Source organism: Balaenoptera acutorostrata, chromosome 1, assembly GCF_949987535.1.
Source record: "Balaenoptera acutorostrata chromosome 1, mBalAcu1.1, whole genome shotgun sequence".
Classification (NCBI taxonomy): domain Eukaryota; kingdom Metazoa; phylum Chordata; class Mammalia; order Artiodactyla; family Balaenopteridae; genus Balaenoptera; species Balaenoptera acutorostrata.
In genome coordinates, this window is record NC_080064.1 from 114691650 (window position 1) to 114719523 (window position 27874).

The 27874-nt window shown below is 50.6% G+C and overlaps 3 protein-coding genes across 3 annotated transcripts in view; 1 reads left to right on the forward strand and 2 right to left on the reverse strand.

The window, feature by feature from the left end:
• Nucleotides 1–16851, reverse strand: part of SMG5 (SMG5 nonsense mediated mRNA decay factor) — a 28097-nt gene extending 11246 nt beyond the window's left edge. Inside the window, exons 1-12 of the mRNA XM_007171868.3 lie at nucleotides 16625–16851; nucleotides 12221–12319; nucleotides 11572–11695; nucleotides 11049–11205; nucleotides 8738–8827; nucleotides 7697–7786; nucleotides 6906–6984; nucleotides 3491–3616; nucleotides 3317–3385; nucleotides 2646–2854; nucleotides 1805–1942; nucleotides 1041–1640 (exon numbers count right to left, since the gene is read on the reverse strand). Of these exons, the coding sequence (XP_007171930.2) occupies nucleotides 1041–1640; nucleotides 1805–1942; nucleotides 2646–2854; nucleotides 3317–3385; nucleotides 3491–3616; nucleotides 6906–6984; nucleotides 7697–7786; nucleotides 8738–8827; nucleotides 11049–11205; nucleotides 11572–11695; nucleotides 12221–12319; nucleotides 16625–16698 (1855 nt within the window). The 5' untranslated portion in view covers nucleotides 16699–16851. The remainder of the gene's footprint in view (nucleotides 1–1040; nucleotides 1641–1804; nucleotides 1943–2645; nucleotides 2855–3316; nucleotides 3386–3490; nucleotides 3617–6905; nucleotides 6985–7696; nucleotides 7787–8737; nucleotides 8828–11048; nucleotides 11206–11571; nucleotides 11696–12220; nucleotides 12320–16624) is intronic.
• Nucleotides 16852–18587: 1736 nt separating this feature from the next.
• On the forward strand, nucleotides 18588–24274 carry TMEM79 (transmembrane protein 79). The gene is made up of 4 exons (XM_007171864.2): nucleotides 18588–18682; nucleotides 19474–20275; nucleotides 20556–20769; nucleotides 23220–24274. Exons 2-4 carry the CDS (start codon nucleotides 19516–19518, stop codon nucleotides 23431–23433), a joined length of 1188 nt encoding a protein of 395 aa, XP_007171926.2. The 5' UTR covers nucleotides 18588–18682; nucleotides 19474–19515; the 3' UTR covers nucleotides 23434–24274.
• On the reverse strand, nucleotides 22668–27537 carry GLMP (glycosylated lysosomal membrane protein). The gene is made up of 6 exons (XM_007171863.2): nucleotides 27408–27537; nucleotides 26639–26896; nucleotides 26220–26420; nucleotides 25877–26095; nucleotides 25147–25403; nucleotides 22668–25032 (listed from the first exon to the last, which is right to left on the reverse strand). The coding sequence occupies exons 1-6, from the start codon at nucleotides 27483–27485 to the stop codon at nucleotides 24867–24869; spliced, it is 1179 nt and encodes a 392-aa protein (XP_007171925.1). The 5' UTR covers nucleotides 27486–27537; the 3' UTR covers nucleotides 22668–24866.
• Between the last annotated feature and the right edge of the window lie 337 nt (nucleotides 27538–27874).

The window sequence follows — 27874 nt, forward strand, 5'->3', positions numbered from 1 at the left end:
ACAGAAGTGAGCTACAGGTGGGGAGAAAAGGGGTACAGAATTAAAAGAACTACTTCCAACTCCTAGCTCTTCAAGTCTGCAGGTTAGAACACTAAGTAGTTCACACTCCAACTCTGAGCATCAGCTTCCTCATTTCTTTTGTTCATTCTAAGTCCCAACCATGTGCCAAGCACTGTGTTAGGTAATGAAGATACAGCGACAGACAAAACATGGACTGCCCTGCCCTCAAGAGGCTCGTGGTATTGCAGGGGACGGACAGCCAAGTCAACGGACAATGTCACTTGAGTGGGAAAAGGCTGGAAGTTGCCGAGGTGCAGAGTCTACAGGAGCTCACGAGAAGCCTACCCTTGGAGGAATCCCAGACCAAGTGACTTTTAAGCTAAAATCTAGAGTGAGAATTAGCCAAGCAATAGGCTCGGGGCAAGGGAGGAAAAGTATGTTCCAGACCAAAGGAGCACTGTGCACAGAAGCTTGGAGGTAAAGAAGAGAATGTAGAATAGGGATGATAACTCTTCCACCACAAGGCTGCTGTGAAAATTAGATAAGACCCCCCAGAAAATCCAACTTAGTGCTTGGCATAGAGTAGATGCCGCGAACGTTCACTGCTGCTGCTGACCAGGTGCACCCTTTGCACCTCAGGGGAAGACCCTCAGGAGAAAAGTCTCATTCTAATCCACCTGCCCTGGTGGGTGCTGGTTTTTCTAGCTTCCAGGAGCCCTGGTAGGACCTGGGATGGCACGGGAGGGAGTTACAGCTGCAGTGCTGTGTGGGGAGAAAAGCCCCAAACCCACGGAGCAAGGTGGGAGTGGGAGGAGAATAAGACCACGAAATCAGCTGGGAGCTGAGAATAAGGAAGTGAGCAGCAGAGGGGATTCCCAGGAAAAAAACTCCAGGCCACACTACAGGCAGAAGCCAAAAGCAAGGCAGTGAGGGTGGGGATGTGAGGTACTCAAATAGAGAAAAAAGCGGCCCCTCTCAGATGAATGCCGATGGTATGGAGGTGAGGGCCAGAGCAAGATGATGAAGAGAGGCCCAAGTACCTGGCTCTGAGGGCTTGTCCACATCCCCATTGACACAGGGCCTGCGGCTGGCCAAGGTGGGAGCTTCGGTGGTGGGCTGGAGGAGCAGGTTGCTGAAGGTGGGGGCCAGTCGGAAGCAGCGTTTAGTCTGGAACATCTGGGTGGACATGGCTTGTAGATTGCTGGCAATGCTGGCCTCACTGGTGCCCAGTGGGCCGTTGAGGGATTCAGGAGCCTCTGACCTGGCCCGAGGTGGCTCCAGGGCTGGGGACCGTGTCCCTTCCTCGTCCTCCATATCTTCCAGGTCTGATCGGGACTCTTGGCTGTTCATTTCTGAATCTGTCTCGGCATCAAAGGCCGTTCCCCCACCTTCAAGGCTCTTGTCGGAGCCACTGTCTGAGCCCTCACTGGCCCGGGCTGAGTCATGGCTCGAGTCTGAGTCAAAGCCTTCACTCAGGTCACTGTCATCACCAGCTTTGGGTGGGTGGCGCCGGCGGCGGAGGCAGGAGAGGCGGGAGAACTTCCGGCTCTTTCTGACCTCGCCATCTTGAGATGCTGCAGGAGGAGGCTCAGGACCCGGCTCCTCCTCCTTCTCCAAGGGTTCCTTGGACTCTGGTTCATCTGTGGAAAGAGGATGGTCAGGTGGGGCCTAGGGACAAACCGGAACGAGGACACTGGCAGGTGCTCTTTGACAGCACCTCCCCTGCCACACCTGTGTTCCCCTCCCACGATCCCCACGCCCCATGCTAACCTTTCCACAGTCACAACCTCCCCCGAGCCTGCACCTGTGCCATCACTCTGGAATGCCGGGACAGGATTCTCGCCCTCTTCCAGCTCAGCTTGCAGCCGTATGTTGACGTGATTGACAAGGTGGGAGAAGAGGGCCAGGGTGAAGGCAATGGCTGCACTGTACTGCTTGGATCCTAAAACCAGGGAAGCCAGCATTAGGGGCCCAGGGCCCTGAAGAGGAGTAGGCTCCATTAATTCCAACCTCATCTCACCTGTTCTCCACCCTTCCAAGGATCCAACTACCTCTGAAAACTTCCTCTAAGGTAAAAAAAGACTTCTCAGGTCTCTTCACTCTCATCCTGTAATGTGGAATGTGCCAGCTCATCCTGCTTCCTCATGTAAGCTCATGGACGCTCTTGTCCCATCTCATCCTCCCTGGCTTTGATGCCTTCACGCAAGCGTCTCCCCATATGCCCCAAGCATCTTCGCACCCAGCCCTGCCTCTCCCTCCCTTCCGTCCAACTTTGCTCTACATACACCTCCGGCAGAAAGGTTTCCAGAACTGCCTAACTGCCCCCACCCCCAGCAAGTCTGAATTCCATCTGGATCATCAGCTAAGCATCTCAACCACTGTGTCTGCCTGGGTCCTGGCCAAGCGTACGTGTGTTTGTGGGTGCAGGAGGGCAGAGGGGGTGGGAATACGCTGTTGCCTTTGTTCATTCACTAGGAGCTTCTTTAGGGCAGGGTTCCTTGCCCCTCTCTCCCACAGCCAGGCAGCGACACAGGTAGTGAAGCGACTGCTTGTGGAAGCAAGTTTATGGATAAGGAGCTGCAGAAAAGGGTAGTGAGGATCCCAGAAGCCAGTCGGGGAGAAATGAGGGACAGAGGGAGAGTTACCTGCTCTCTTCAAGCTGTGCACACCCATAAGGCAGATGATGACCATTTGAAAGATGAGAAGGTCCGGGAGGAAAGCATATCCACTCTCATACTCCTCCTCATCCTCACTGGCCAGGCTGAGGTTGGGTGAGGAGGGCAGGTAGAAGAGACAGAGGTTGAAGTCCTCCAGGACTGACTGGCAAAGTGATGTCAGCTCTGAGTCCACAGAGCTATGGAAGGGCAGGATAACAGGGGAGGTCAGTGATGGGGGCTGGGGCAGGCAAAAAGAGTTGGGAATACAGGATTCAGAGAAAAGACCACAGGATCCTTAGGGGAGACTTCAGAAAGAGGAGCAGGGGGAATCAGTGCTGGCTGGTCTCCAAAGCAAGCAGAATAACACGGGAAGGGCAGACACGCAGTGGAAGGGATGTGGGCAGGCTTCCCATTCGGCCATTCCTTCAACATCTAGTAAGCACCCACTGTGCCAGCGGGTAAGCCACCCAGAGAATGGGCACAGAACCTAGGGTGAGACAGTGAGGGATGCCAAGAAAGGACTAACCAGCTAAAGAATTTCCAATCAAAAGGCAGAATTCACCAGCCCACTCCCTCCTCTTCAAGTCCCCTGCCATAAAGAAGCCATCGTGGATGGGGCTCACAGGACACAGTTCTTGCTCACACTCTCTTCCACTCACCTGCTTTTGGGCTGCAGGAGGCTTTGCAGATACATAAAGTTCACCAGCAACCTCTTAATGTCTTTACATCTGAAATGAGAGGAGCCCAAGGTAAATGGTGAACAGCTCCAGAGTCCCTACGGTCCTACTGCACCAACTGCAGAAAGACCCCCTCTTCCCACAGGCCCCACTCACCGCTTCTTGCTGGGAGAGAGCTTCCGAGTCTCGCACTTCTTCAGCTGGTGGTACATTTTGGCTGCCTTGTCATACAGCCGCTTGAGGTTCCCATAGGCCCCCTCAAAGGACACTTCCGACTGGATGCTGAAGGAGACAGAGGTGAGCTACTGAGTCTTGGCAGAGGCAGAGGTGGAGAGGGGAAATGTCAGTCTTCCAGGGATTTAGGGAGCACTGTTTCTAGTCAATACAGGCTGCCCCCAGCCTCCCCTTCCATGTATGTACTCAGGGTGAAAGCTATCTTTCCTAATAAAATACACACATACAACTTCCAGATTAATCAGAGTAATGATGACGTCTGCATCTCCTCTGTATCTAGAAATGGGACAATTAATCCCACTCAATGTTACAAACTTAACTTAGTTACCATCCCTGAAATACACTATCCTTCATCTTTCTTAAAGCACACAGCACTTAGTAGGTAGCATTTAACAAGCATTTACTATGTGCAAGAATATTTACATACACTACTTCAGTTAATCCTCACGACATTCATTCAAATGCAAATATGTACTGAGCACCCCACTCTGTGTCAGGCACTGTACCCTACTATTGTGCACATTTACAGATGAGGAAATAAAGCCTGAGAGATCAAGTATAATGCAAAGGTCACATAGCGGACTTCCCTGGTGGCGCAGTGGTTAAGAATCCGCCTGCCAATGCAGGGTACATGGGTTCGAGCCCTGGTCTGGGAAGATCCCACATGCCGCGGAGTAACTAAGCCCGTGCGCTACAACTACTGAGTCTGCGCTCTAGAGCCCACAAGCTACAACTACTGAGCCCGTGTGCCACAACTACTGAAGCCCAGGTGCCTAGAGCCCGTGCTCCCCAACAAGAGAAGCCACCGCAATGAGAAGCCCGTGCACTGCAACAAAGAGTAGCCCCCACTCGCCGCAACTAGAGAAAAGCCCACACGAGGCAACGAAGACCCAACGCGGCAATCGATCAATCAATAAAACAATGGTCACATAGCTAAAACATAGTAGAGCTGAGTCTCCAACCCAAGTCTGTCTTACCACAAAGCCTATGAACTTAACAGCATGCTATACTTTTAAAAAAATGTCTTGTTTTTTGAAACGTCTTTTAATTACAAAAAGCAGTGATAGAAGAAATACACGTCAGTGGTGAATACAGCTACAAATTCTTTGATACTCCTTCCACTGAGAAGTGGGTTCTGTGTCACCTCCCCTGAAATCTTGGCAGGGGGTGAGGGTGGGAGACAACGACTATGCAACCGCTTTGCCCAAGAGAATGCTGTAGGAGTGACTCCACCAGTTGCCAGGCCCAGGCCTTAAGAGACTGGCAGACCCTACTTCCAAGTTTCTTGGGTCATTATTTGCTGCTGGAGCCCTGAGCCACTATGTAAGAAGTCCATCTACCCTGAGGAAGATACCACATGGAGAGGCCCTGAGACTATATGGAGAGGGAGAAGGGTCCAGATGAACCAACCCTCCAGACATATCAGACCCCCAAATCAGCCGAATACCACTGACTGACCCTAGACGACGCCACCAGGAGGAGAACTGCCAAACTGAGCCCTAGCCAAATGCCTAACCCACAAACCATGAAATATAACTGTTTACGCATAGTAGAGGAGGACCTTATTTGGCACCTCCCAAACCTGGATGTGCTTGGCTCTCTTTGAAAGTGATTCACCCTAAATCATGATTATGAATGTGATGAGGGATCCAGGACAAGTAAGGGGGGCATTCCCTGGAAGGCACACAAGGAATGGGAAAGATGCAATGGGAGGTTATAAACCTGGTAATCATATTCAAGAATGAATACACAAATAACAAAGGCTGGACAGGGTGTGGAGAAAAGGGAACCCTCCTACACTATTGGTGGGAATGTAAATTGGTGCAGCCCCTATGGAAAACAGTATGGAGGTTCCTCAAAAAACTAAAAATAGAGTTGCCATATGATCCAGCAATCCCACTCCTAGGCATATATCCAGACAAAACTATAAATCAAAAAGATACATGCACCCCTATGTTCATAGCAGCACTATTTTTAATAGCCAAGACATGGAAACAACCTAAATGTCCATTTACAGATGAATGGATAAAGATGTGATACATATATATATACAATGGAATATTACTCAGCCATAAAAAAGAATGAAATAGGGTCGTCTGCAGCAACATGGATGGAACTAGAGATTATCATACTAAGTGAAGTAAGTCAGAGAAAGACAAATACCATATATCACCTATATGTGGAATCCAAAATATGACACAAATGAGCATATCTACGAAACAGAAACAGTCTCACAGACATAGAAAACAGACTTGTGGTTGCCAAGGGGGAAGTGGGGGTAGAGGAGGGATGGAGTGGGAGTTTGGGGTTAGCAGATGCAACCTATTATATACATACAGAATGGATAAACAACAAGGTCCTACTGTATAGCACAGGGAACTATATTCAGTATCCTGTGATAAACCATAATGGAAAAGAATATAAAGGAGAATGTATATATACGTATAACTGAATCACTTGGCTGTACAGCAGAAATTAACACAACATTGTAAATCAACTATATTTCAATTAAAAAAAAAAATGAATACAGGTGATGGGAGGCCAGTCTGTAGTGATCTACTAAAGGAACAGGGCAAATATTTGTTGATACAGGAAACAGGTTTCCTTGACCAGGAAGGCAGAATTAGGTTATTTTACTTTACACCTTAGTAGCTGACCATTTAAGCTATGAAGACCACCCTTATTCCCTTTAGGCTTTGAAGCCCAATTCACTATATAACTCCTTCTGAGATAGATTTGGCTTCTCAAGTAGACTTTGGCCCTGATTAGGTGGCAACAGTGAGTTTCCTGGCAGTTTATGTCTCACTAAAACTTAACCAATGGCATTCTCATTTACCTATCAGTCTCATGTGCATTTGGTTATGGTGACTTAGTAACCTAAGCCCTGAAAAAATTGTTTTTTCATTCTAAGAGCTAAGTGTGAGATTCAGGGAAGCAGTGATCCACCCTGTTAATCTTGTCCCCCCCATGCTGTCATCTCTGTCACCTCAAGACACTGAAGCTCTACAGTTCTGAAGTTCTTGTCAGAGGCTACTTTGGTACCATTTTATCAACTATATCAAATTTATTTCCTTCTTCAGGAAGGCAGCAATCCTGTTATTTTTCATGATAGCAGACAGCTACTTCAGCTGCTCAAGTATCTACAAGTCCAGGTGGCTGTGTGAAAAGCAGCACGGCTGCGTCAGGATGCCCCTGAGAGAAGGGACCCCCTCAATCTTAGCATTCTCCTATCTATCTCACCCAGGAGCTAGAAAAGGGAGAAAGGGAAGAGAGAAAACAAAGCAGGAATTGTGCAGACATGAGAGTAGGTCTGGGGAAAGAGCTGGCAAATACTCACCAGCGCAGGTAGCAATACATGGCTTCCACATTATAGTACTTGCTGCCGGCAAGGGTGCCCAGCTGGTTGAAGGGCATTCCTGGAGAGAAAGAGAAGTCACACAGTCTGTAGCCATAATACTCACCGAAAGCTGCAAGGCCCAACCCACGTTAAGCATCAGAGAACTCATGGGGAGAACAGTGGGTCTGCAGGCGACACTGGTGTCTCAGGTGATCAGCAGCTTAATCTTGCTCCTCCAGGGCGTTATCTATTCTAGACTCACTTCCTATCAGTCTAAGCCCACCTGGACCACCAGGGATTTCGGCACTGATGGGTGCCATTCCTTCAGCAGCAGCTGTGCCTCTTCCAATGCTGACTGAACTCCATGGAGCCCTCGCCTCTATCCCAGCTCAGTCTCTCACCTCTGAGTTCTCCTTCCTGCATGCTAACCCCCGTCTTTCCCTGTAATGCAGCCTTATCCCTTCCCTCACTGTGCCTCCGTGGGGGCAGCTGAAGTACGGTCTCCTCTTTCTACAGAAACCTCAGGGCTAGGGAAGCCATCTTCTCTCTCCCTCTTCTTCTGCCTCCTTCCTTCTTAGTTCAAGACTTTCCCATTTCTCTTCTCCTTCCACCATCTTCTGAGTGTGTGTTACAAGGGGCAGAATGCAGAACCAAGGTGAAGTATGAAAGAATTGAGAGTGGGCGGGAAGGACCTAGGGGGAAGTGAGTATGGCCTGCCTGCCATCTCGACATTGTCTTCCTCTTGGAAAATGCTGCTGGGTTGGGAGGTCCCAGTGGCGGGGTCCACTTACCAATCTGGGGAGCCACTGACAGGGCTTGGTAGTAAAATCTCTCAGCTAGCAGCTCAGTGTCTACGCCAGCTAATTCATTCTGATACCGTGCTGCAGGAAGGAGAGGAGGAAAAGAAATACAATGATTCCATGTTTCAGAAAAACCTCCCCTCATCTGGGAGTCTACTCTGGAGAACTGTAGTAACAGCCCGGGAGGAAGATACCTGAGCTAGAAGGCAGGCTGCTTGGGTCTCTGGCACAGTCTTAAGTCTGCATGACTATGGGCAAATTGTTCAACTCTCTCTTCCTTGCTGGTAGGTCCAAAATGTAAAGAATATTTAGTGTTTGTAAAGAGGCTCTTCTTGATTATCTCTTCCCAATGAAGGGGCTGCAGCATATATAAATGCTTGAAAAGACTTCTGATATTTGGTTCTGGAATTCAACTGCTCAGTTCTAGAGAGAAGACACTACTAATGACACTTGGTCAATCTACTGTGAAACAGCTGATTCTCTCTCTGCCCCCTGCCTATAAAGGGTCCAGGAGTGGGATGGAGGCAGGGAGACGAGCCTCAGATCAATAAAGGATAATGCATCTGACAGCCACACACCAGCAGCCTAATGACAGAACCTTTGTCTATCAGGACTAGAGACCCAGGGGCCATAAAGCAAGAGAGTACTTTTCCATTCTGAGAAACATATTTCAGGCAGGTAAGTCCTCCCTGAGGTCTAATTGCAATTCCTCTAGGAATCCATGAAGAGAAAACTCCAAAGGAGAAAGACATCAAATTAAAATCTTCCTAACCCACCAATGAAACCAGGTTATCACCCTGACTTTCTTAAAGTGCAAAGACATTTTCCTCCTTCGTGTATTCACCATCCTTTTTGACTCATGCACGAACAGTGAAAAGAAGGAAACGCTGTAAACAGACTGGAGAGGAAAAGTTATCAGAGGCCAAACTGCTCCTCCTGCTCTCCAATCACGTAAAGGGTGGTACCAACAAGAGCAGTTGGAGCCTGTCCTGTAGTCCAAAACAGAGAAAAATGAAAGGTTCGGATTCTTACACAAATCCCCCAGGTACACTAGACATCGGTGGCATGCCATCTGTGCCCAATCCATCTCCTTCCCTGAGGCAGACACTGGCTTCTTGCATCCTGAGAAAGAGAAAGAGAGAGAGAGAGAGATGTTTATAAGCCCATTCCTCTGTCCTTACCTATGGGGAAACACCTTTCCTAGGTGGAGAAAGGAGATAAAGAATCCAGGGCTAGTTTTAGAACACGGCCTTATGGGGCAGAGAAGACACCAATCCAGGACACAGATAGAGACACAGGCTCACAGGTAGACAGAGGTAGGGGCACAGAAACTCATAGGCAGGAGTCATTCACAAGACAGAAAGGAACTAGAACAGATGGGCTATGGTCCTCAACCTAGGACAGCTCCCTGGGGGAAGGTCATGTGAAAGGTCATCATAGGAAGGCTTTTAGAAAGAAGAGGTGAGGCTCAAGTGTCAGTACAGTTGTGGGTGCCTTGGGTAGTAGCTCCCCACCTAAAGGTAAAAGGTTTGGGTAAAGATGGGAAACTTGCCCAGGAAGAATGGCATTTGAATGAGGCCAAGGTAAATGCTCCTGGCTTCTGCCTGGTGGGCGGTCCACAGAGAAGGCAGCCTATGGAGAGTCTATCCATGAGGGAAATGAGGTCATCTTGCCTGACCTGAGGACTGGTGGTGGCCAGAGCCAAATATGCATGGGCTCTCTCCTCTCCCTTCACCCAGGCAGCCTTGTAACTTCAGAGAGCTTCAGCTACTTGGCAGGCAGTTTTCCCATGTGCCAGGTACTGTTCTAAGTGTATTAAAATATCAACTTAAGTAATCCTCAAAGCAACCGCATGAGGTAGTTACTCTTTGTTACTTCCATTTTACAGTTAAAGAAATCAAAGTTGCACAGCAGGTAAGTGACAGAGCCAGGATTCAACTGGCAGCCTGGTTACAGAGACCATCCTCCTATCCATTCCACTTTGCAGCCACTCTCCTGGGTGTGTAGCTCCCATTCTGAGCAGCCCTTCCTAATATTTTTTATAGAGACATCGCTGAGTTGGCTGAATAAGAAATATCAATAAGGAGAAAAACTAAAATGGTTTGGGGAACTGACCCTTTGAAATAAGGGTTCTTAATCTTTGTTTAAGCTATGGACCCCTCTGGCAATCTGGTATAACACCTATAAATGTTGCCTTGGATTAATGTTATTTTGTTTTGTTTTGTTTTTGGCTGCGCCGCGCATCTTGCAGGATTTTAGTTCCCCAAACAGGGACTGAACCCGGGGTCCCAGCAGTGAGAGTGCCAAGTCCTAACCACTGGACCGCCAGGGAATTCTCCATTGTTTTGTTTTTAAATGTTTTTAAATGTACAAAATACAGTGCTCTGCTTCTGACCAGAGAATGCTGCCACATAGGGGTGCAGACACAACCTCCATCTCTGACCCAGAATGTCTTTGTCCTGGTGAGGGAAGGGGCATGGGGCTGGGGGAGGGTAGGGGGTATAGAGAGCAAGGGGAGTTGGAGGAAGAGAGAAGGAGCTCTAAAGGACAGCTGAACTGAAGAGAAAACCACCATAGCTGCCAGTACCTCAGAAGGCCAAAAAGAGATTTGCACTATCTTGAAAGAATGTCCATGATTTCCCCAACGTTTCTAAAAACTTTAATACTTTCATCAAATACTAGGAAACAATCTCTAAAGTTAAAAGAAATGCCAGCCAAATTCAACTGGAAGAAAAAAAATGCTATTAATAACATCTTCCGGGCTTCCCTGGTGGCGCAGTGGTTGAGAATCTGCCTGCCAATGCAGGGGACACGGGTTCGAGCCCTGGTCTGGGAAGATCCCACATGCCACGGAGCAACTAAGCCCGTGAGCCACAACTACTGAGCCTGCGCGTCTGGAGCCTGTGCTCCGCAACAAGAGAGGCCGCGACAGTGAGAGGCCCATGCACCGCGATGAAGAGTGGCCCCCACTCGCCGCAAATGGAGAAAGCCCTCGCACAGAAATGAAGACCCAACACAGCCAAAAATAAATAAATACATTAAAAAAAAAAAAATAACATCTTCCAGTGCCAGACCTACTCTAGATCATTCCATTCCCTCCCCGACTCCCCATCAGTCTACAATCCCAGACTGAAGACGTCTCTCTCTCTCTCTTTCCTTAAGCTCTTTACCCCAAGTCATACGCTTGTTTGGATAAATCCAAATTTCATGAAGCATTTGTAGGTCTTCTAGAATCCTCTCTGCCTGGCTGGGTCACAAGGTACATGGATCCTGAGGGATAAGAAGGCCAGAAGTAGAAGCATATGAACTTGCTCCTTGAGCCCACCTTTCAGGTTTCACTGACCTATGAGGGGGTCGGTGACATGGGTCCAGTCGATGCAGCACTGCAGTTCTAGCTGGTAGTGGGACTGGATATAAAGAAGGAGATGCTGGTAGAAGCCAATACCAGCGACCAGGTGTGTCCTGTAGGCACATTCCAAGGTGCTCCGGCTGTGGATATGCTGGAGATTGGGAAAGGGAAGGGGCTAGCTAAGCAACAAGATCAGAGTTCTGCTCCCCCATCCCTAATCATATTCATCTCCCTGAAGAAATAAACTTATCTTCTTGGCTCTGCAACATTATCCACATCTCCTCTCACTCACAAGTTACCCCTATACCCTTAGATCTACTTCTCTGGTCTCCCCATCTGGGATCAGGCTCCCCTCCTTCCCTGATCCTAATTCCATATGACTCCCTCCCTTTCTGCTATCTCTTCCTTGGTTTCCCTATCTACAACCATACTCTGGCCCACCTGCCTAGCTGTCCTTTTCTTCCTTAGCTTCCCCTCTTTAGACAAACGTCTTGCCAAGATCTTGACCTCCCCTTACCTTTTTGTTAGTCTTGATAAGCTGGATAACTTCGTAGTACACCTTTCTCCACAGCAGCTCCTCAGCCTTCCTCCCATAGTCCACCGGGTGCAGGAACATAAGCTTTACGCAGAGCTCACGCAGCCTGGGAGGGTGTAGAGGAGCGCATGAGAGGGACTGCCCATCCCTTGGTGAGGGACACAAGAACTGAGGACAAGAAGGCATTTGCCAACACCCTGACTGACAAATCTCTGTGCCTCCCAATAGACATCCAGGGTCAGTCAGTAGGACCCAAGACAACAGCAGTCCTGGAAGGCAGTGGGAGCCCCAAAAGACAGAGGCAGGAGCAATAAGAATTTTAATAATCTTCATTTCTTTCCCTGCACCTTTCTCTCCTTTTTACTCTGCCTCTGTATCTCCTCTTTCTTTCCTTCATTATGCAGTATGGCCAACTCCTCCAACTCAAACACCATTCTAATGGTGTTAGATGTAGAAGCTGCAGAGAGTGAGGGATTCCCCTCTCCCTCTTAGGAAGGCCAGAGACGTCATACCCCATTATTGTACCATGAGGTCAGGAGATAAAAAAGAACATGCGTCTATATGTGACAGGGTTTCAGGTGGAAAGGAATAAAGAAACTGTAAGAATGTGTGGTTTAGAGTCTCAGCTTACTTGTTCCTCAGGCTAATGTTCTCTGGTTTGAACACTTCTTGATAAGCGGTTTTGTTGCAAAGGATGAGGTCAAGTCGATGCACAGCCTCCACCACGGCCCTGCAGGGAAACATAGGCAAAGAGCCCCTGAGCCATGTGTATGGTCCACCTATGATGCTGGAACACTGATCACAGAGGAAAAGCTAAAGAATTTGGGGTGGAGAAACCAAATGGCTGCAAACTGAGCTCCATACAAAACAAGATGAACACAGTCTCCATCCTGATACAGCAGTTCCCTCAGGAGACATCTGGCAATGCTGAAGACATTTTTGATTGTCACTACCTGGGGGAGGGGAAGAAGAGGCACTGCTATTGGCACTTACTGTGTGCTGCTAGACACCCCACAATACATGGGACAGTCTACCACCATAACTACCCTGCCCCAACTGTCAACAGTGTCAAGGTAGAGAAACTCTGTGATATGGGAAGGTAGACTCTCTCAATGGAAAGAGCATAGGCTGTGATGCCAGGCAAAACATCTAGGGTTTGAACCTGGCTGTGTCTTACTAACTCTATAACTTTGGGCAAAATTACCTACCTCGGGCTTCCCTGGTGGCGCAGTGGTTAAGAATCCGCCTGCCAATGCAGTGAACACGGGTTCGAGCCCTGGTCCGGGAAGATCCCATATGCCATGGAGCAACTAAGCCCGTGCACCACAACTACTGAGCCTGCCCTCTAGATCCCGCGAGCCACAACTACTGAAGCCTGCGCGCCCAGAGCCCGTGCTCCACAACAAGAGAAGCCACCACTATGAGAAGCCCACGCACCGCAATGAAGAGCAGCCCCCACTTGCCGCAACCAGAGAAAGCCCACGCGCAGCAACGAAGACCCAACACAGCCAAAAATAAATAAATAAATAAATACATTTATTTAAAAAAAAAAAAATTACCTACCTCTTTAAGCCTTAGTTACCACATCCATAAAAATGGAAATAATAGCAGTTACCTCAAAGGGCTGTTGTGAGGATTAAATGAAATAATTTATATACAGCACTGGTATACAGCAGGCATTCAATAAATATTGGTGGAATGAATAAATTATTATTATGCAAAGGCTTATTATCTCTGACATAAAGGAAAGGCATTCCTAATATAAAATTCTGCTTTGGAATAATGGGGTAAGAGAAAGGGGGAGGGTGTCCCTAAACTGCTTAGTTATAAGGTCTCCTGGATCCTGCTGAAGGAACTGTTTCTTTAATATAAAGTGTAGGCTCTGGAACCAGACAGCCTGGGTTCAAATCCTAGCTCTACTTCTTACCAGCTATGTGGTCCTGGGTAAAAAAATCTAACTTCCGGGACTTCCCTGGTGGTCCAGTGGTAAAGAATCTGCCTTCCAATGCAGGGGACGTGGGTTCGATCCCTGGTCGGGGAACTAAGATCCCACATGCCGCGGGGCAACTAAGCCTGCGTGCCTCAACTAGAGAGCCCGCGTGCTGCAAACTACAGAGCCCACGCGCCCTGGAGCTCGTGCACCACAACTAGAGAGAAAAAATCCACACGCCACAACTAGAGAGAAGCCCGCATGCCGCAATGAAAGATCCCGCATGCCTCAACGAAGATCCCGCATGCCGCAGCTAAGACCCAATGCAGCCAAAAAAAAAAAACCTTAAAAAAAAACCTAACTTCCTTATGTGTCAGTTCTCTCATCTATAAAATGGGGTTAATATCATCATCTACTTTGTGAGGGTTAAATTAGCTAATATATAAAGCACTTGTAACAGGGCCTTGTACACAGTAAGTACCAAAAAATATTAGTCTTCATCCTGAGGAAGATATTCCAGACCCTAAGAGAAAAGTTCAAGGAAACTCTACAATGGATGGCCAAGAGGTGCCTAGGTAAGTATCATCTCTGGAAGGGCAAAACCCAGAGGACAGACAGCAGCTGTGAGAACAGGTGAATCAGGCACAGCTCTGGACACAAAACAACCAAAAAACAAGAAGTGATGATTCCTAAAACAGTCCAAAATTGTTTCAGAATACTGAAACATGCTCCTGGGCCGGGGAAAGTGGGCCACAGGAGGCTAGCATCTTGTGGTGGCTCAGGTGGTACACCACTAAAAGCTGTCCTGTACAGGGTGAAGTGACCGCCAACACCCAGCTGAGTGGGTGGGATGGTAATCAAGGCCTTCTCACAGGCAATCTTAAGAGCCCAGCATTTCTCCAAACACCTCCTGGGCTGCCTAGAGATGGAAGCCAAGCCCTTTCAGCCATCCTGGCCCTCAATGCCAAGGGCAGCACCAGGCAGCCATCAGTGATATGCCAGCTTAGTCCCCAGGAAAGGGCTTTTAACTTCAGTGCCATGCACAGATGTAAGGAGGCTGTGTGTGTATTTTTATGGACAGGCCCCAGAGCTTTCCTTAGATTCTCAATTCAAAAAGGTTAGTAACCACTACCCAAGGAAGTTCTAAATGCAAACTCTTAAACCTGAGAGGTCTCCGCACTTTCTTCTACATTTCCCATCAGACCCTAAGCTCCTCCACTAAATTGTAATCTCCTTTAGAACAAAAACTACAAAAACCAGTCTTGTGTCTCATTCACTATTGTAATCCTAGGCCTAGAACAGTGTTAAAAAAGAAAAATATGTTTTAAAAAAACAGTTAAAATTGGCCTAATTAACTGGTGCTTGTGTCCCTTCCAGCATCTCTTTTCCAGCTGCCTTTTCTGAGGGGCTTAAAACATTTCAGAATTTCTTTTCTGTAAACAGACTGTGGGAATTTCCCAAATTTACTGAAGGTCGGATGACAGTTACATAGTCTAACAACATATTTACCTTGGGCCGAGAAATCAGACCTTCCTCCCCCAGTTCTTCCCACCAATCAACACTGCTATAATACATAATAAAAAGAGATCCGCTGCCTCAAATTTCCATCCTGCCCAAAGCCAACAACACACAATTACCAGCAGAGATACCCACGTGCACACATGTAAGCCACACATGCAAACATATTAGCTTAAGTCAGTCAGTTCTGTGAGGGCAGTGGCTTGAGAAAAAACAAGATTTGTGAATGATCAGAAGGATGACCAGAGCCATTTCCAAAAGCTGGAGACAAGTAAGGAATCTTGCCAGCACTGCCCACGCTCTGTCTGACAGGCAGCACTGACACTCGGCAGCATGACAAGGCACACGTGCCATCCCAGCCAACTGCTCACCCACCTGGAGACTGCTTGGGGCAGCCCACAGTGAGCGCCCAGGGGCTGACAGATTGGATCACTTTTCTATTTTTGCATCAGCCTATACTCCCCTCTGCCTTCTGGCTTAGGAAGCCAGAGCAGGCAGGATGCCTACTCAAGGGTGGAAAAGACAACATGTTCTTGACTCTTTCACTGTCAAGATGAGGCCCGTGGCTCTGAAGCTGGTCTTCTCATGCAAACACCTCTGGTTCTATAGAGCCTGAGCCGAATGAAAACCCCAAACCCTACTCCCTATTAGAAAGCAGAAAACTCAATTTGGTCTCTATGCTTCAACCTATTTTGATCCAGTTCAAGAGCCCATGTTTCAGTTGCCCCACACAAAAAATCCTCGACTCGGGGCAGGAGGAGCTCACTCAGGATGGGAAGAGCTCATACTGGCCTGTTCCCAACAGAGGGCTGAAAGGCTGAAGATGTTGAGGAGTGTGAGTGGCACTGTGGAAATCAGAAACCAGGAATGGAAGTTGCCTGGCAAGAGACTGTAGTCATGAGGCTGGAAGGAAGGCAGAACTCAGGAGTCCCCAGGTGCCCTGAAATGGGCTCCTATGACCTAAGAACATTCTGGACTCAAAGTCCTTCACCGCCCTTCCAGTGCAACACAAATAGTCTTCCAGCCTCTTTCTTTTCATTCCGATTCCCAAAACTTAGAGCCATAAGGGACCTCAAAGCCTATCAAATCCAAATCTCTCCTTTTAAGAATGAGAAAACTGAGGCCCAAGGTTAAACTGTGAGAGAATGGCAAAGCAAGGAGCTGAACCTGGCTCTCTTGATTTCACTCCAGGGCTCTTCCCTGTAAGTCCTTACAGGGTTCTAAGCACCATTCCCTTCCGGGTTTTTCTCCCATATGTGACCCCACCCTCACCTTCCCAACCCCTGCAGTCCCCAATTCCCACCTTCTTACCCCAAATCCGCAAAGCTCGGTGCCCGCCCCAAGCTCACTGCGGAAGATATCCCTCCACGTGCTTCCCTCCCAACCTCCCACCCACCCAATTCCTTCTTCTTTCAGCTCAATCCCGGGTTACGGGGCCCCGCCCCCTCTGCGCCCTCCAAAATTGCACCCCCCCCTCCCTCGCCCGCACCCCAGCCCGGCACCAGAGCCCGCCCGCCCGGGAGGCCCCGCCCCTCGCGGTCCCCCCACTTCCCTTGGCGACTGCACTCACGCCCCGGCCCCTCTCACCGGTAAAGCCGCTTAGTGTGGAGGACCTTTGCTTCGGGCTCGCTGCTCTCCCCTGTGGGGGGGCCTTGGCTCATGGTGCTCGGGACAGGGGGCGGCTCCCGGTCACAGATCCCCGCCACCTACCGCTACCGCCACCACTGCCGACTCCGGCCGTAGCCGCAGCCGCCACCGCCGCCGGCCCTGCTCGGCCGCCATAGCTGCGAGACGGCTGCCCGCGACAGCTCCTCCTCCGCCTGCCAAATCTCGCGATACCAGCTGGAAGTTGCGGGCCAGTGGCCTGCCCTTACCAAATCTCGCGAAACTCGTTTTCCCTCCCGGGAAGTTGCCAGAACTAACTCTGGGCAGCATGGCCTCTTCCTGGCTTCTGCAAGCCCTTGCGAAAAACTTTATTGACAAAGCTGCCAGAGAACGGGGGAGCCGAGGCTAAGCTGGATCAGGGTAGATGGACTCACAGCTAGGAGCTTGACTTTGCTTTGTCTGACGGTGGTCATTTGGTCCATCCTTCTGCCCGCACCCCCCACCCCCGCCCATTTGAACCGAGCCTCTTTCAGATTACTAGTTAGGGTGATTCCAATTCTCCCTTTTCCCCTATTATTTAAACAAACAAAAAACGTGTATGTGAAAATTTTCTTGGAAAGAGTCAAGCATAGCATAAGAGCAAGGCCCTCCAATACAGGACTCTTGTACAGGCACCTCGGCCCTTCAGCTCCCGCACTCCAACCCAAAGATTTCCACTTGCATGTTCATCTCTCACCAGTCCAGCAAACATTTATTGAACACCTGCTGTCTTCCAGTCACAATGCTGGGTTCTGGAGACACAGAGATGAGCAATCCAGACACTGTCCCTGCCCTCACAAAGCTCAAATAACTTCAGGGGAAAAGATCCACAGGACTGAGAAGGTACACCCTTAAGCGGTTCTGCCCCCGGAAAGATCACCTTGGATTCCAATTACTTTCTTAAACCTTAAACCTAACCTAAAAGGCAAGGTGTTCAGGGGACCTGTGTACCGCTGTAATGGGAACATGAATTCCTTTTCCAGCCACCGACCTTCTTTCTGTACCTGAAACAACCTGTCTTTCCCACTTGCTGGCCTTTCACTTGCTGTTTCTCTGCCTGGAACACTCGTTCTCCTGATTTCCCATCAGGTCTCAGCTCAAATATCATTTTGGCAAAGAGGTTTGCCCTACTGAAATTGTCATATTGGTTTAGTTGCTAGGCTTCTTTATTATCTGTTATCCCAAAAGAACAAGCTCTTTAAGCGCAGAGATTTTTTTTTTTTTTTTTTTTTTTTTGGCCGCATGGGGTCTTTGTTGCTGCACGTGGGCTTTCTGGCTTTATCTAGTTGCGGCGAGCGGGGCCACTCTTCCAGGGGCTACTCTTCGTTGTGGTGCGCGGGCTTCTTATTGCGGTGGCTTCTGCTGTTGCGGAGCACAGGCTCTAGGCGCGCAGGCTCTAGAGCACAGGCTCAGTAGTTGTGGCGCACAGGCTTAGTCGCTCCATAGCATCTGGACTCTTCCCCGACCAGAGATAGAACCCGTGCACGCTGCATTGGCAGGCGGACTCTTAACCACTGCGCCACCAGGGAAGTCCCAAGCACAGACACTTTGCCTGTCATCTTGTTCTTTCCTGTGTCTGTGCCTAGCTAATAATAGGTGCTCAATAAATATTGAATGAATAAGTGTAGAAATTCAACCTCTTTTGGGTATCCCAATCTACTCCAAGCACCCTCTGATGCCCAAACCCACTTCTTCCTCCTTTGCTTTCCTGTGCTGGGGGTTCCTATGCATCCCATGTTGCTAGGACACACACTTACCCCTATGATCAGCTGCACCCCCACTTTCAGAAAGGATGAAAGTCCTCCTTTAATGCTTTTTCTGTCGGCAGATTCAGCAGGGCGGGGCCTGCCCCTTTAAACTGGGCCCCACCTGCTCTGGTCAGACTGGTTTGGAGACACAGGTAAAGGGAGGGAGACTGAGAGGAATACTCGCAGAGCCAGCAGGGAGCTGGGCAGCTCCTTCCCGGACGCTGGGGACCCTCCACCTCTCTCCAGATGGAAAGTAAGTGGGTGTCATGGGTCCAAACACTAAGGGTTAGGAGATCCTTGAGGAGGTGGAGAGAGGGGAATCAGCCCCAACCAGAAGCAGTGAGATGGAGGGCAGCAGGGAGGGAAGAAAGACCAGAGAGGAGGCATGGGAAACAGCCTTGATTAGACTTAGAGGTCAGAATGAGCAGACCCAGGCCCTCCGGAGACGTTGTGGGTGGGTTACTGAGAAGTTTGGAAACTGACCAGGTATCCAGATTGGAGACAAAAGAACAGGATGCACTGCTATTGCCAGCTCCTTGGGACAGATCTCTTGGCAAATCATTGGTATCAGTTGCCAGGAGAGTTCCAGTTGGGGATCTGCAGGGGAATAGGAGGTGTGGAAGTGAAGGGGCAGCTTCTCTGTCCACAGAAGATCCTTAGCGGGAATAAAATCCTTGGCAAAATTCTAGACCTCTCCTTTTCCTCCCATTCCTGCATTAGGGTGGCCGTGACCCCAAGGGTTTTGGTGGAGGGGGTAGAAGGTGTGGGTGGCGGCTGGCTGAGGCCACAGCTGCCAGCGCCTGTGCCCCCTGACTCACCCTCTCCTGCTGATTAGCATTTGATGTCAAAAGGGTGCCTCCATTTCGGCTCTCACTTCCCTCCTGCCTCCCTCTGTTTCAACACCTTCCTCCGGACCATGTTCTCCCTAAGGTCCCAGAAAGGACTAAAGCCCACGAGGCCAGCTGCCCTGGAGACTTCCAGTTCTGTCAACCCCTCCTGAAGGCCAGAGGACGGCAGCTTCTGACAGAACTTTACTCCCTCCAGGGTGACATGACCTGCGGTAGACCCCAGAAGTGAAGCCCCAGGATGACAGAACCCGAGACCCTGGCCCTGCTGGAAGTGAAGGGGCCCGAGGCCCTGGAGAAGAGCCCACCCCAGGCTTTGGTCCCCAATGGCCGGAAGCTGGAAGGGGAAGATGGGGTTGAGTCCCCTGGAGCTGAGTCCTCCAGAGCGGGATCTTCAGCTGGGTCTCCCACAGCCGGAGAGGGGACGGAGGATGGTCTAGACAACACAGTAAGTGAGGCTGCCACCTTGCCCTGGGGGACTGGCCCCCAGCCCAGTGCCCCGTTCTCAGATCCCCCTGGCTGGAGGAACATTGAGCCTGAGCCCCTTGAGTCAGAGCCACCCACCAAGCTAGAGGAGTTGCCCGAAGATGACACCAGCCTGCTGCCCGAGAAGGTGGCCCGGGCCTTCGTGCCCATCGACCTACAGTGCATTGAGCGGCGGCCCCAGGAAGACCTCATTGTGTGCTGTGAGGCCAGTGAGGGTGAGCACCGCCAGACACTCCTGCCCACCCGGGCCACCCACCCTGAGCCCCCGGAGCGCAAGTGGGCCGAGGCAGTGGTGAGGCCGCCTGGGTACTCCTGTGGGTGCTGCAGGGGATGTGGAGGCCATGAGGGGCTGTGGGCCATGGCCTCGGTGGGAGCCGCCCTCATCCTCTTCCCCTGCCTGCTCTATGGGGCATATGCCTTCCTGCCCTTCGATGCCCCGCGCCTGCCGACCATGAGTTCCCGCCTCATCTACACGCTGCGCTGCGGGGTCTTTGCCACCTTCCCCATTGTACTGGGTGAGCCTGGGCCCTGCAAGAAGGGAGGGGGCATGTGGGAGCTGGGCTGGAGGGCAGGGCCTCCCTGGCTTGGGGAGCAGGAGACTTTCCCTTCACTAGACCTGGACCCTCAGGGCCTCCCACACCCTGTCACCCCTGTGTGCCCACCTCCTCCCAGGACCACCTCAGCCCCACCCACGGTGCAGAGCCCATGCCCATGAGCTCTCTGCTACGAACCCTGCCCCCAGCTTCCTGCCTGCCGCTCCTCTCCTGACCCTATGTGTCCTCCAACCCCACCCAGGGATCCTGGTGTACGGGCTGAGCCTGTTGTGCTTTTCTGCCCTGCGACCCTTTGGGGAGCCACGGCGGGAGGTGGAGATCCACCGGCGATATGTGGCCCAGTCGGTCCAGCTCTTCATCCTCTACTTCTTCAACCTGGCCGTGCTTTCCACCTACCTGCCCCAAGATACCCTCAAACTGCTGCCTCTGCTCACTGGTCTCTTTGCCATCTCCCGGTGAGTTGGGGCCGGGGGTGGGGCATAGGGAGGTGCTGGTGCTCAAGAGACCCAGGCATCTGAATGTCTGGAGAGCCAGGGAGCTTTCTGGACTCTGCATCAGCCCGAATGTGCACCCCAGAAAGTTGAGTCACTTTCTTGCTTGCACTTTACCTCACCTGGTAGCAGGTGATCAGCTCATATGTCTTTCATAAGATACATGTATCAACCTAGAACTGGAAGGGCTTTCAGGTGTCACCTAGACCAACCTCCCACCCGTTGCAGCCACTCCTCTGTGGCACTCTGGTCAGGTGGCCACTGGCTGAACATTGGTTGAACAGCCCCTGTGACCAAGTGCTTAGTTCTTTATAAGGCAGTCTTGTTTCATTTTTCAAAAGTCCTAATTATTAGAAAGTCCTTTTTTATATTGTGCTAAAAACTGCTGCCCTGACTCCGACCTCTGTAGTTGCCTAGACAAATTCAGATCTTTGACAACAGCTCTCAATTCCCCCACTCCAACACTCTGCTTCCCCAGTGTTTACTTTGCTAAATGGCCCTGGTCCCTTCACTATCCTGTGTCCTTCCCTCGAGGCAGGAAATTCTCCTGCTTGTCAAATGGGAGGGATGGGGGCTGGTCAAGGGTATTGTCCTGTTCATACAAGCCAAGGCCACATAGGTCTCATGGCAGCCTCATTACTCTGCTTTCATTTAGAATTTGTAGGCACCTGAAATCCTTAGGGGTGTTTTCATGTGAACTACTGTTAACCCAGAAGGCACCTTTGAAATTCTGAAGCCAAATGCAGGCCTTTCCATTTTTTCCCCTAATACATTTCCTTTTGTTATTTTCCATATAGCATTCCAGGTAGCTTTAACTGCTAAAGCATTCTTCTTATTTAGCTTAAATCTGTCTTCCTGTCACTTCTGACTGTAGTCTAGTGGTCATTTGTCCCACCAGCCTCCTGACCATCATGCAGCCCTGCAAGTTCTCCCAGTAGATGTTTCCCAAGATAAATAAGTTCCTGCTCATGTAACTCAACTATCCCATCTCCCTCTCGGGGAATGCTGGTCTCAGACAGAAGTTGGTTTAAGCACCAAGAATCATCAGGGAGCTAAAGGACCAGCAATTGTCTGGTCCATCTTACCCATTTTACAGAGAGAAAGTGACTACAGATTGGGGGAGAAGAGTCGCATAGGTCAGTCAGCAGCAGAGGCACGACTAGAACCCAGGTCCCTTCCTTCTCTCATCCAGGGTCCTTCTTCTCTACCATGGGCAAGTTACTTAAGTATTTTGTGCCTCAGTTTCATCATCTGTAAAGTGGAGTTATTGTGAAGATTAAGTTAGTTAATTCATGTAGAGTGCTTGCAACAGTCTAGTACTTGGTAAGTGTTCACTAAATGTGAACTTTTATATTATTATTAAGCTATGCTGCCTCCTGGTGCAGTAGAGAATCAGCAGTTACTCTTTCCTCCATTTCCCAGGTAAAAAAATAGAGACATCACAATTTTGTAATAAGTGATCCTTCATATATTAAGGGGAAGCTGCTGCCCTCCCGCCACTGAGGAGTGTGTATTTTGAATGGACCTTCCAAGAGGGGAAATTTGGTTGTGCCTAGTCCATCCCTCTGGGCTTCAAGCTCTCTTGAAGCTGGTTTCCTTACTCTCTTCTTTCCCTCAGCCCCTCTAAAATGGCAGGAGACGGGGTGATGAACAGGCATGGGTTCAAACCATGGTTTTACTATTTCCCCAACGTGTGACTTTGGACCAGTCTTACTTAACCCTTTTGGAATCTTAGTTTCTTCATCTGCAAAAGGGGAAGTAAATACAATAGAATGTACTGCAGCTGTGAAATAATGAAGCTGTTTATATACTAATATAACACAATCTCCAAGATACATTAAATGAGGGGAAAAAAATCAATGTGCAGAACAATCTCTATATTTAGTATGCTACCAAACTTCCAAAAAAAAAAAGGGAAAAGGAAAACATAAATCTTTTCGCTCTTATGTACAGAAAACATCACGATGTACAAGAAACCATAATATTAGATGTCTGGGGTGGGAGTGGAACAGAGGGGAGAAGGTGAAGGACGAGAATAGGGTATCTGGGAATCAGTAAAGGAACACATTTTACTATACTCACTGGTACCTTTGAATTTTGAACCATGTAAATGTATACTGCCTACTCAAAATTTTTTAATTAAAATTTGAAAAGTAAACAAAGAGGGAGGTGAATAATATACACACTTCATAGAGATGTGAGGGTCTAAATTAAATTAAACAGTGCCCCTAAAGTAATTGGTACCATGCCTGGCACATGGTAAGTACATAAACACTGGCTGTCTTTAGAGGTATCAGTTGTGCTGACCAACACCCATCTGCTGCCTTCACTTAGTATTCTCCCCATCATCAGCCTGTTGCCAGTTAGCTCATGTACTCCCCTCAAGGAAAGCCCGATCTTTTCTTGCTTCCCAGGCTGATATACTGGCTGACCTTTGCCGTGGGCCGCTCCTTCCAAGGCTTTGGCTACGGCCTGACATTCCTGCCCCTGATGTCCATGCTGGTGTGGAACCTCTACTATATGTTCGTGGTGGAGCCCGAACGCATGCTCACTGCCTCCGAGAGCCGCCTGGACTACCCTGACCACGCCCGCTCCGCCTCAGACCACAGGCCTCGCTCCTGGGGCTAAGCCGCCCCACCCCTTTGCTCCCAGCCCTGGTACCTGGGTGGGATGAACCCACCTACTGCCCCGACAGGGGTACCATCCAATCAGAGCCTGGACTGTCCCCTGCTCTCCGAGTTGGGGCACTCCCCTTCACCTTTGGAGCCTGGGACAATTAGGCGGGAGGGACTCAGACATTCTTTCAGGGAAAGAGGTGGACAGTCATGTTCCTTAAGGATGCTGAGGGCACAGGACCGGGAGCAGAGGCATGGTTCCTTCCTGAGCAGCCTCCCACCACTGCCACTAGGGCCCACAATGGCTGGACTCTGCTCCAGTGCCCAGCCTCCTGTGAGGCAGCCAGCAGAGCCACAGCCAAAACTCTGACCATTTCTGTGCTGGGTGTCTAAGCAGAGGGCCTCAAAGAGACTAGAAACCTTGCCCATGCCTAAAGGTAATGGCTGGGCATCAGACCAAATAGGACGTTCACTTTTGGTGAAAACCTTCCTGGGGACCTGGGTTCAGGACCCTCCATGACTGGCCATATAGGCTCTTGAGCCTCAGTCAAGTCAATTACAGCTGTCCCAATCCAGTGTGGCTGCCTCCTCCCTTCCAACCCTTTAGGTCCCTGTAACCTTGCACCTCCACACTTCCCAGAAGTCATACCTCTCTCATGGGAAGAGGAGCAGACAGGGAAACCTGCCTCCCAAGAGGCATGTGTGTGTGTGTGTGTGTGGGCGTGTGTGTGTGTGTGTGTGTGTGTGTGCACGCGTGCACCCATACCTGTGGTGGCTGGGAGTGGTTGGAAGACATAGTGGTTGATATTAACCCCATATGAATGTGTGTGTAACAATAAACAACTACCACTGTCTTCCTTGGCTCTTCCTTCGTGTGTGCGCCCTCGTCTCAAGTGTCCATTCCTTGTTGGATTCAGACTGCACCAGAGACCTCCCAGCTCCGCATGCTGAAGAGTGGCTGGCAGGAGCCTGGTCCCATGGCAAGGGAGAGAACTGGGCCTGGGGAAGAAATGGTGCTGCAAACAAGAAATTGCCTTCCATGCCCACCTCCAGCCCTCTCATTCCCTGGAACCAGACCCAGCAACACTCACACACTGAGAGACAAGCCCTGGGGAAAAACTTAGTCTATTTCATGCCGTCCAGGGTAGCAGACAAGTCAGAAGGCCTCTCACTTAGGCCTGTGAGTCCCATTCAAGGGAAATGGGGGGTGGAGGGGCGGGGAGGCAACGCCGAGGGGACCCTCCCTCTAGCAATCACTCTGTCCCTGGTGCCTCCTCAAAGTTTGAAGGAAGCCCCACCTGTGTCCTCAGGAAGTTGAGGCTGGTCTCTGAGGTTCTGCAGAAAAGCAAGATGGGAAAAGGGAGCAGCTGGCTGGTAATACTGACCCTCAAACCTGCAGACCAGCAAGGCAGGTCCAGTAATGTCCTTCCCTCTAGAGAGCAGGCCTCAATTTATAGGCTGGTATTCTGAGTACCACTTGCGGCCCAGCAGCAGAAACACGCCTCCTGCCAGCAGCATGAGCGCTGGAGCACCCAGGGCCACTGCCACGATGCCTAGGACTAGCGAGGACAAGGCATCTACTGGAGGGGTGCCCACACCCAGGAGCATGGACCTAGAGCAAGCAGAGTGAGAAAGAGAGGTGAGCAGGCTTAGGAGGGAAGGCCAAGAGGCCCAACCCTCCTCCACTTCGACCTCCCAAACCCTTGGCCCAGGCCCTGACTCTCACCAGCTGAGGTAGTGTTGGTCCCAGTAGCCAGGGCCTGTGGAAGCCCCAAATGTCAGATTGAAGGCACAGAAGTTGTTCTGGGACCCAAAGAAGGCTCGGACAATGGGTGACTGGGGGAGAAGGTATGCCAAGGTGCGGTAAAGAGGGGAAGCTTGGCAGGGCATGGCTGATTCCCGGCCCCCCTGCTTCTGGGAGAAAGCCACTGGTCGCCACTGCATGAAGCCTGATGGGAGGGAGCCCCATAGCAGCTGGTCCAACTGGGGAGAAAGGCAAACAGGCAGGATGAGGAGGACCAGTGGTGCCCAACTTTTCTGTTCCCCCAACCCTTTCCCAGCCTCCGTCTGTCACGAGTTGTCCTGAATCCTAGGCCTGGTTCTAGAACTAACAGGCTGTTTGCATCAATCTCTCCTCTGTAGAAAGGGGAGCTGGACTGGATGGCACCTGGTCCTTTTCCAGCCTCAACACTCAGCAAGCTTGCACTCAGCTCCCTCCTTTGGGCCCCCGGGCCCTTGCAAATCCCATCTGTCAGAGCACTAGTCACACTGTACCGCCTTCCCTCTGGCTTCTCCACTGAGAGCAGAGACTGGGCTAAATTCATTAGCACAGTGCCCAGCACTTAAAGGAGCTGAATAAAGTGTTGCTAAATGGTAAATGGTTGAATGATTCTCTGAGGTCCTAATGGGGTCCCCCTTCACCCCACACCCATCTGCTTCTCTGCTGGAAGCCTGACCTGGAAGACAGCAGGTGCATATTCATCATCGATGGAGCGCTGCTCCCGCACTGAGGGGCAGTCAGGTCCATGGCCCAACGTGGCTACCTCCAGCCCAAACAAGGAGCGGTTTCCCCGGGGAGAGACCCCAACCAGGTCCACCTCTAGCTGGCAGGTGTCCGCTGTGTGCAGGAGGCGAGGGGGTTGGGCTGGCCGGCCAGATCTGGAGAAGGCCTGAACCTAGGATGGAAGAGGCATGGGAGGTGTGGGAAGCAGGTGGATGCCTGTGTTTGAAGGCGACCCCCATCATTAACTCCCACCCTCGTAAACCAGCCTTTTGAGTTCTGATTCCCCATACCCTTACCCTGAAGGCCAGGCTGCCACTGGCAAAAGCCCCAGTGGGGTCGTGAATGGGGTGGCCTCGAAATGTGGCGCTCAGGCTGGCAGGATCCAATGAGTCAGTGATGTTGTCCCAGGAGAAATCAGCCAAGGAGTATGGGGGATACGATTTTCCTGGAGGCTTGGCGGCCGCATCGGATGTGTTGGTGCTGTCAAACTCAAACAGCTGGCGGGTGGGGGTGGGGAGGGACTAGGCTTGCCTGAGTCCAGCTTTCTCCTGAATCACCACCACCACCACCACCACCACCCCCCGTTCACTGGCCCCACCCCAGGCTCTCATACCTGACTCTACTTCACCTACCCCCAGTCTTCAGTTTCTCCCTCTAACTCGAATGAACCCTCTCCTCTGCACTCTTCCCCTTGGTTCTCCCCCAACCTCCTCACCCTGGTAAAGACGAGGGCAGAAGAAAATTGGATGCTCTCCTTGGGGAGCACCATGAGGGCCCCGTCAGGCTCAGAGGAAATCAGGAGGCTCCAGTTGACACTCAGGGTGCTGTTGGGGGTGTTGGTGGCCACCAGCAGCACGGCTGGGGGCCCCAGGCCGCTCCACACATAGTGCAGGGTGGAAGTGGCACCCACTGCCTGGATATGAAGCAGGTTCTGGGAAGGGTCCAGCCAGTCAGAGATGACCTTCAGAGACACCTGGAACATGGAGCAGTGGAGGGTCAAGCGAACAGGATCAGGAAGAGACACAGGGCAAAGAAGTTTGGGGATAAGGAGAGGGACCTTGGAAAATGATGGGGAAAGGGTGGGACCTTGAGGGCCTAGGCAAGAGGAATGCTTGTGGGAGCTAACAGAACCTTGTTGTAAGGAGCAGAGGTGGGGTGGAGGAGAGGTGGGTAGAGCCAGAACTGCCTTGACCCTGGTGGAGAGATCAGGGCACAGGGCTGAGAGGAAGAAAAAAATCCAACACTTGCTTGGACCTGGCTCACTCAGGGCTAAGTCAAGGTCCAGATTTCACCGGAACACAGGAAGCCCTCACATCCACCCTACTCCCCAATCCTGTCCCGTGACCCACGGCTACTCCGACCCCCAGTTTGAAAAACTCTTTTGTCAATGCAAGCATGCTCCACCCCCACCAATTGTTTGCCCTAGATTCCAACCACTCTTCAAGGTAGCATATCCTGAAACACCTATTGCTCTAGCCCCTCACCTGGCGGGTCTCCTCCCCCAGAAGGCCAAACGGAGCTGCTGTCAGAAGTAGACTCAGGAGGAGCACGAGGCTCCTCATAGCTTCTCAGGCAGTCCCGACTTCAGAGGGCGGAAGAGACGCTGAAATCATGTGACTCACAGATTCAGCTGATCTCTTTAAAGGGCGGGATCATCACAGCAGTTCTTAAAGAGACCGCCTCCCTTAACCCAGATTTGTGAGTGAGAATAGAATCAGAAAGGTTAGGAGTTCGTCATCCCCAACTGACCTGGCAAGCAAGTCATCCCAGGCTAGATCTGCAGACATACTCCCAACCTCTCCTACCCAACTGGTCCCGCTAAAGTTACCTATAAGCAGGCATGATGTCTGGATTCAACATCCAAATATAATCTATAGAATGACTCTGTGGCAGGGAAGGCACAGAGAAGAATTTGAAGGAATTCGATGGGAGAGATAGCACACCTCAGAGG

Bases quoted from the DNA above. Each gene is read 5' to 3' on its own strand.
- GLMP (XM_007171863.2), bottom strand. From the start codon at position 27,485: ATGAGGAGCCTCGTGCTCCTCCTGAGTCTACTTCTGACAGCAGCTCCG. The intron at 26,897-27,407 runs GTGAGGGGCTAG...TCCATGTTCCAG, and splicing joins TGGGGGAGGAGACCCGCCAG to GTGTCTCTGAAGGTCATCTC. The intron at 26,096-26,219 runs GTAAGGGTATGG...CTTCCATCCTAG, and splicing joins GTGGCAGCCTGGCCTTCAGG to GTTCAGGCCTTCTCCAGATC.
- TMEM79 (XM_007171864.2), top strand. From the start codon at position 19,516: ATGACAGAACCCGAGACCCTGGCCCTGCTGGAAGTGAAGGGGCCCGAG. The intron at 20,276-20,555 runs GTGAGCCTGGGC...AACCCCACCCAG, and splicing joins CACCTTCCCCATTGTACTGG to GGATCCTGGTGTACGGGCTG. The intron at 20,770-23,219 runs GTGAGTTGGGGC...CTTGCTTCCCAG, and splicing joins GGTCTCTTTGCCATCTCCCG to GCTGATATACTGGCTGACCT.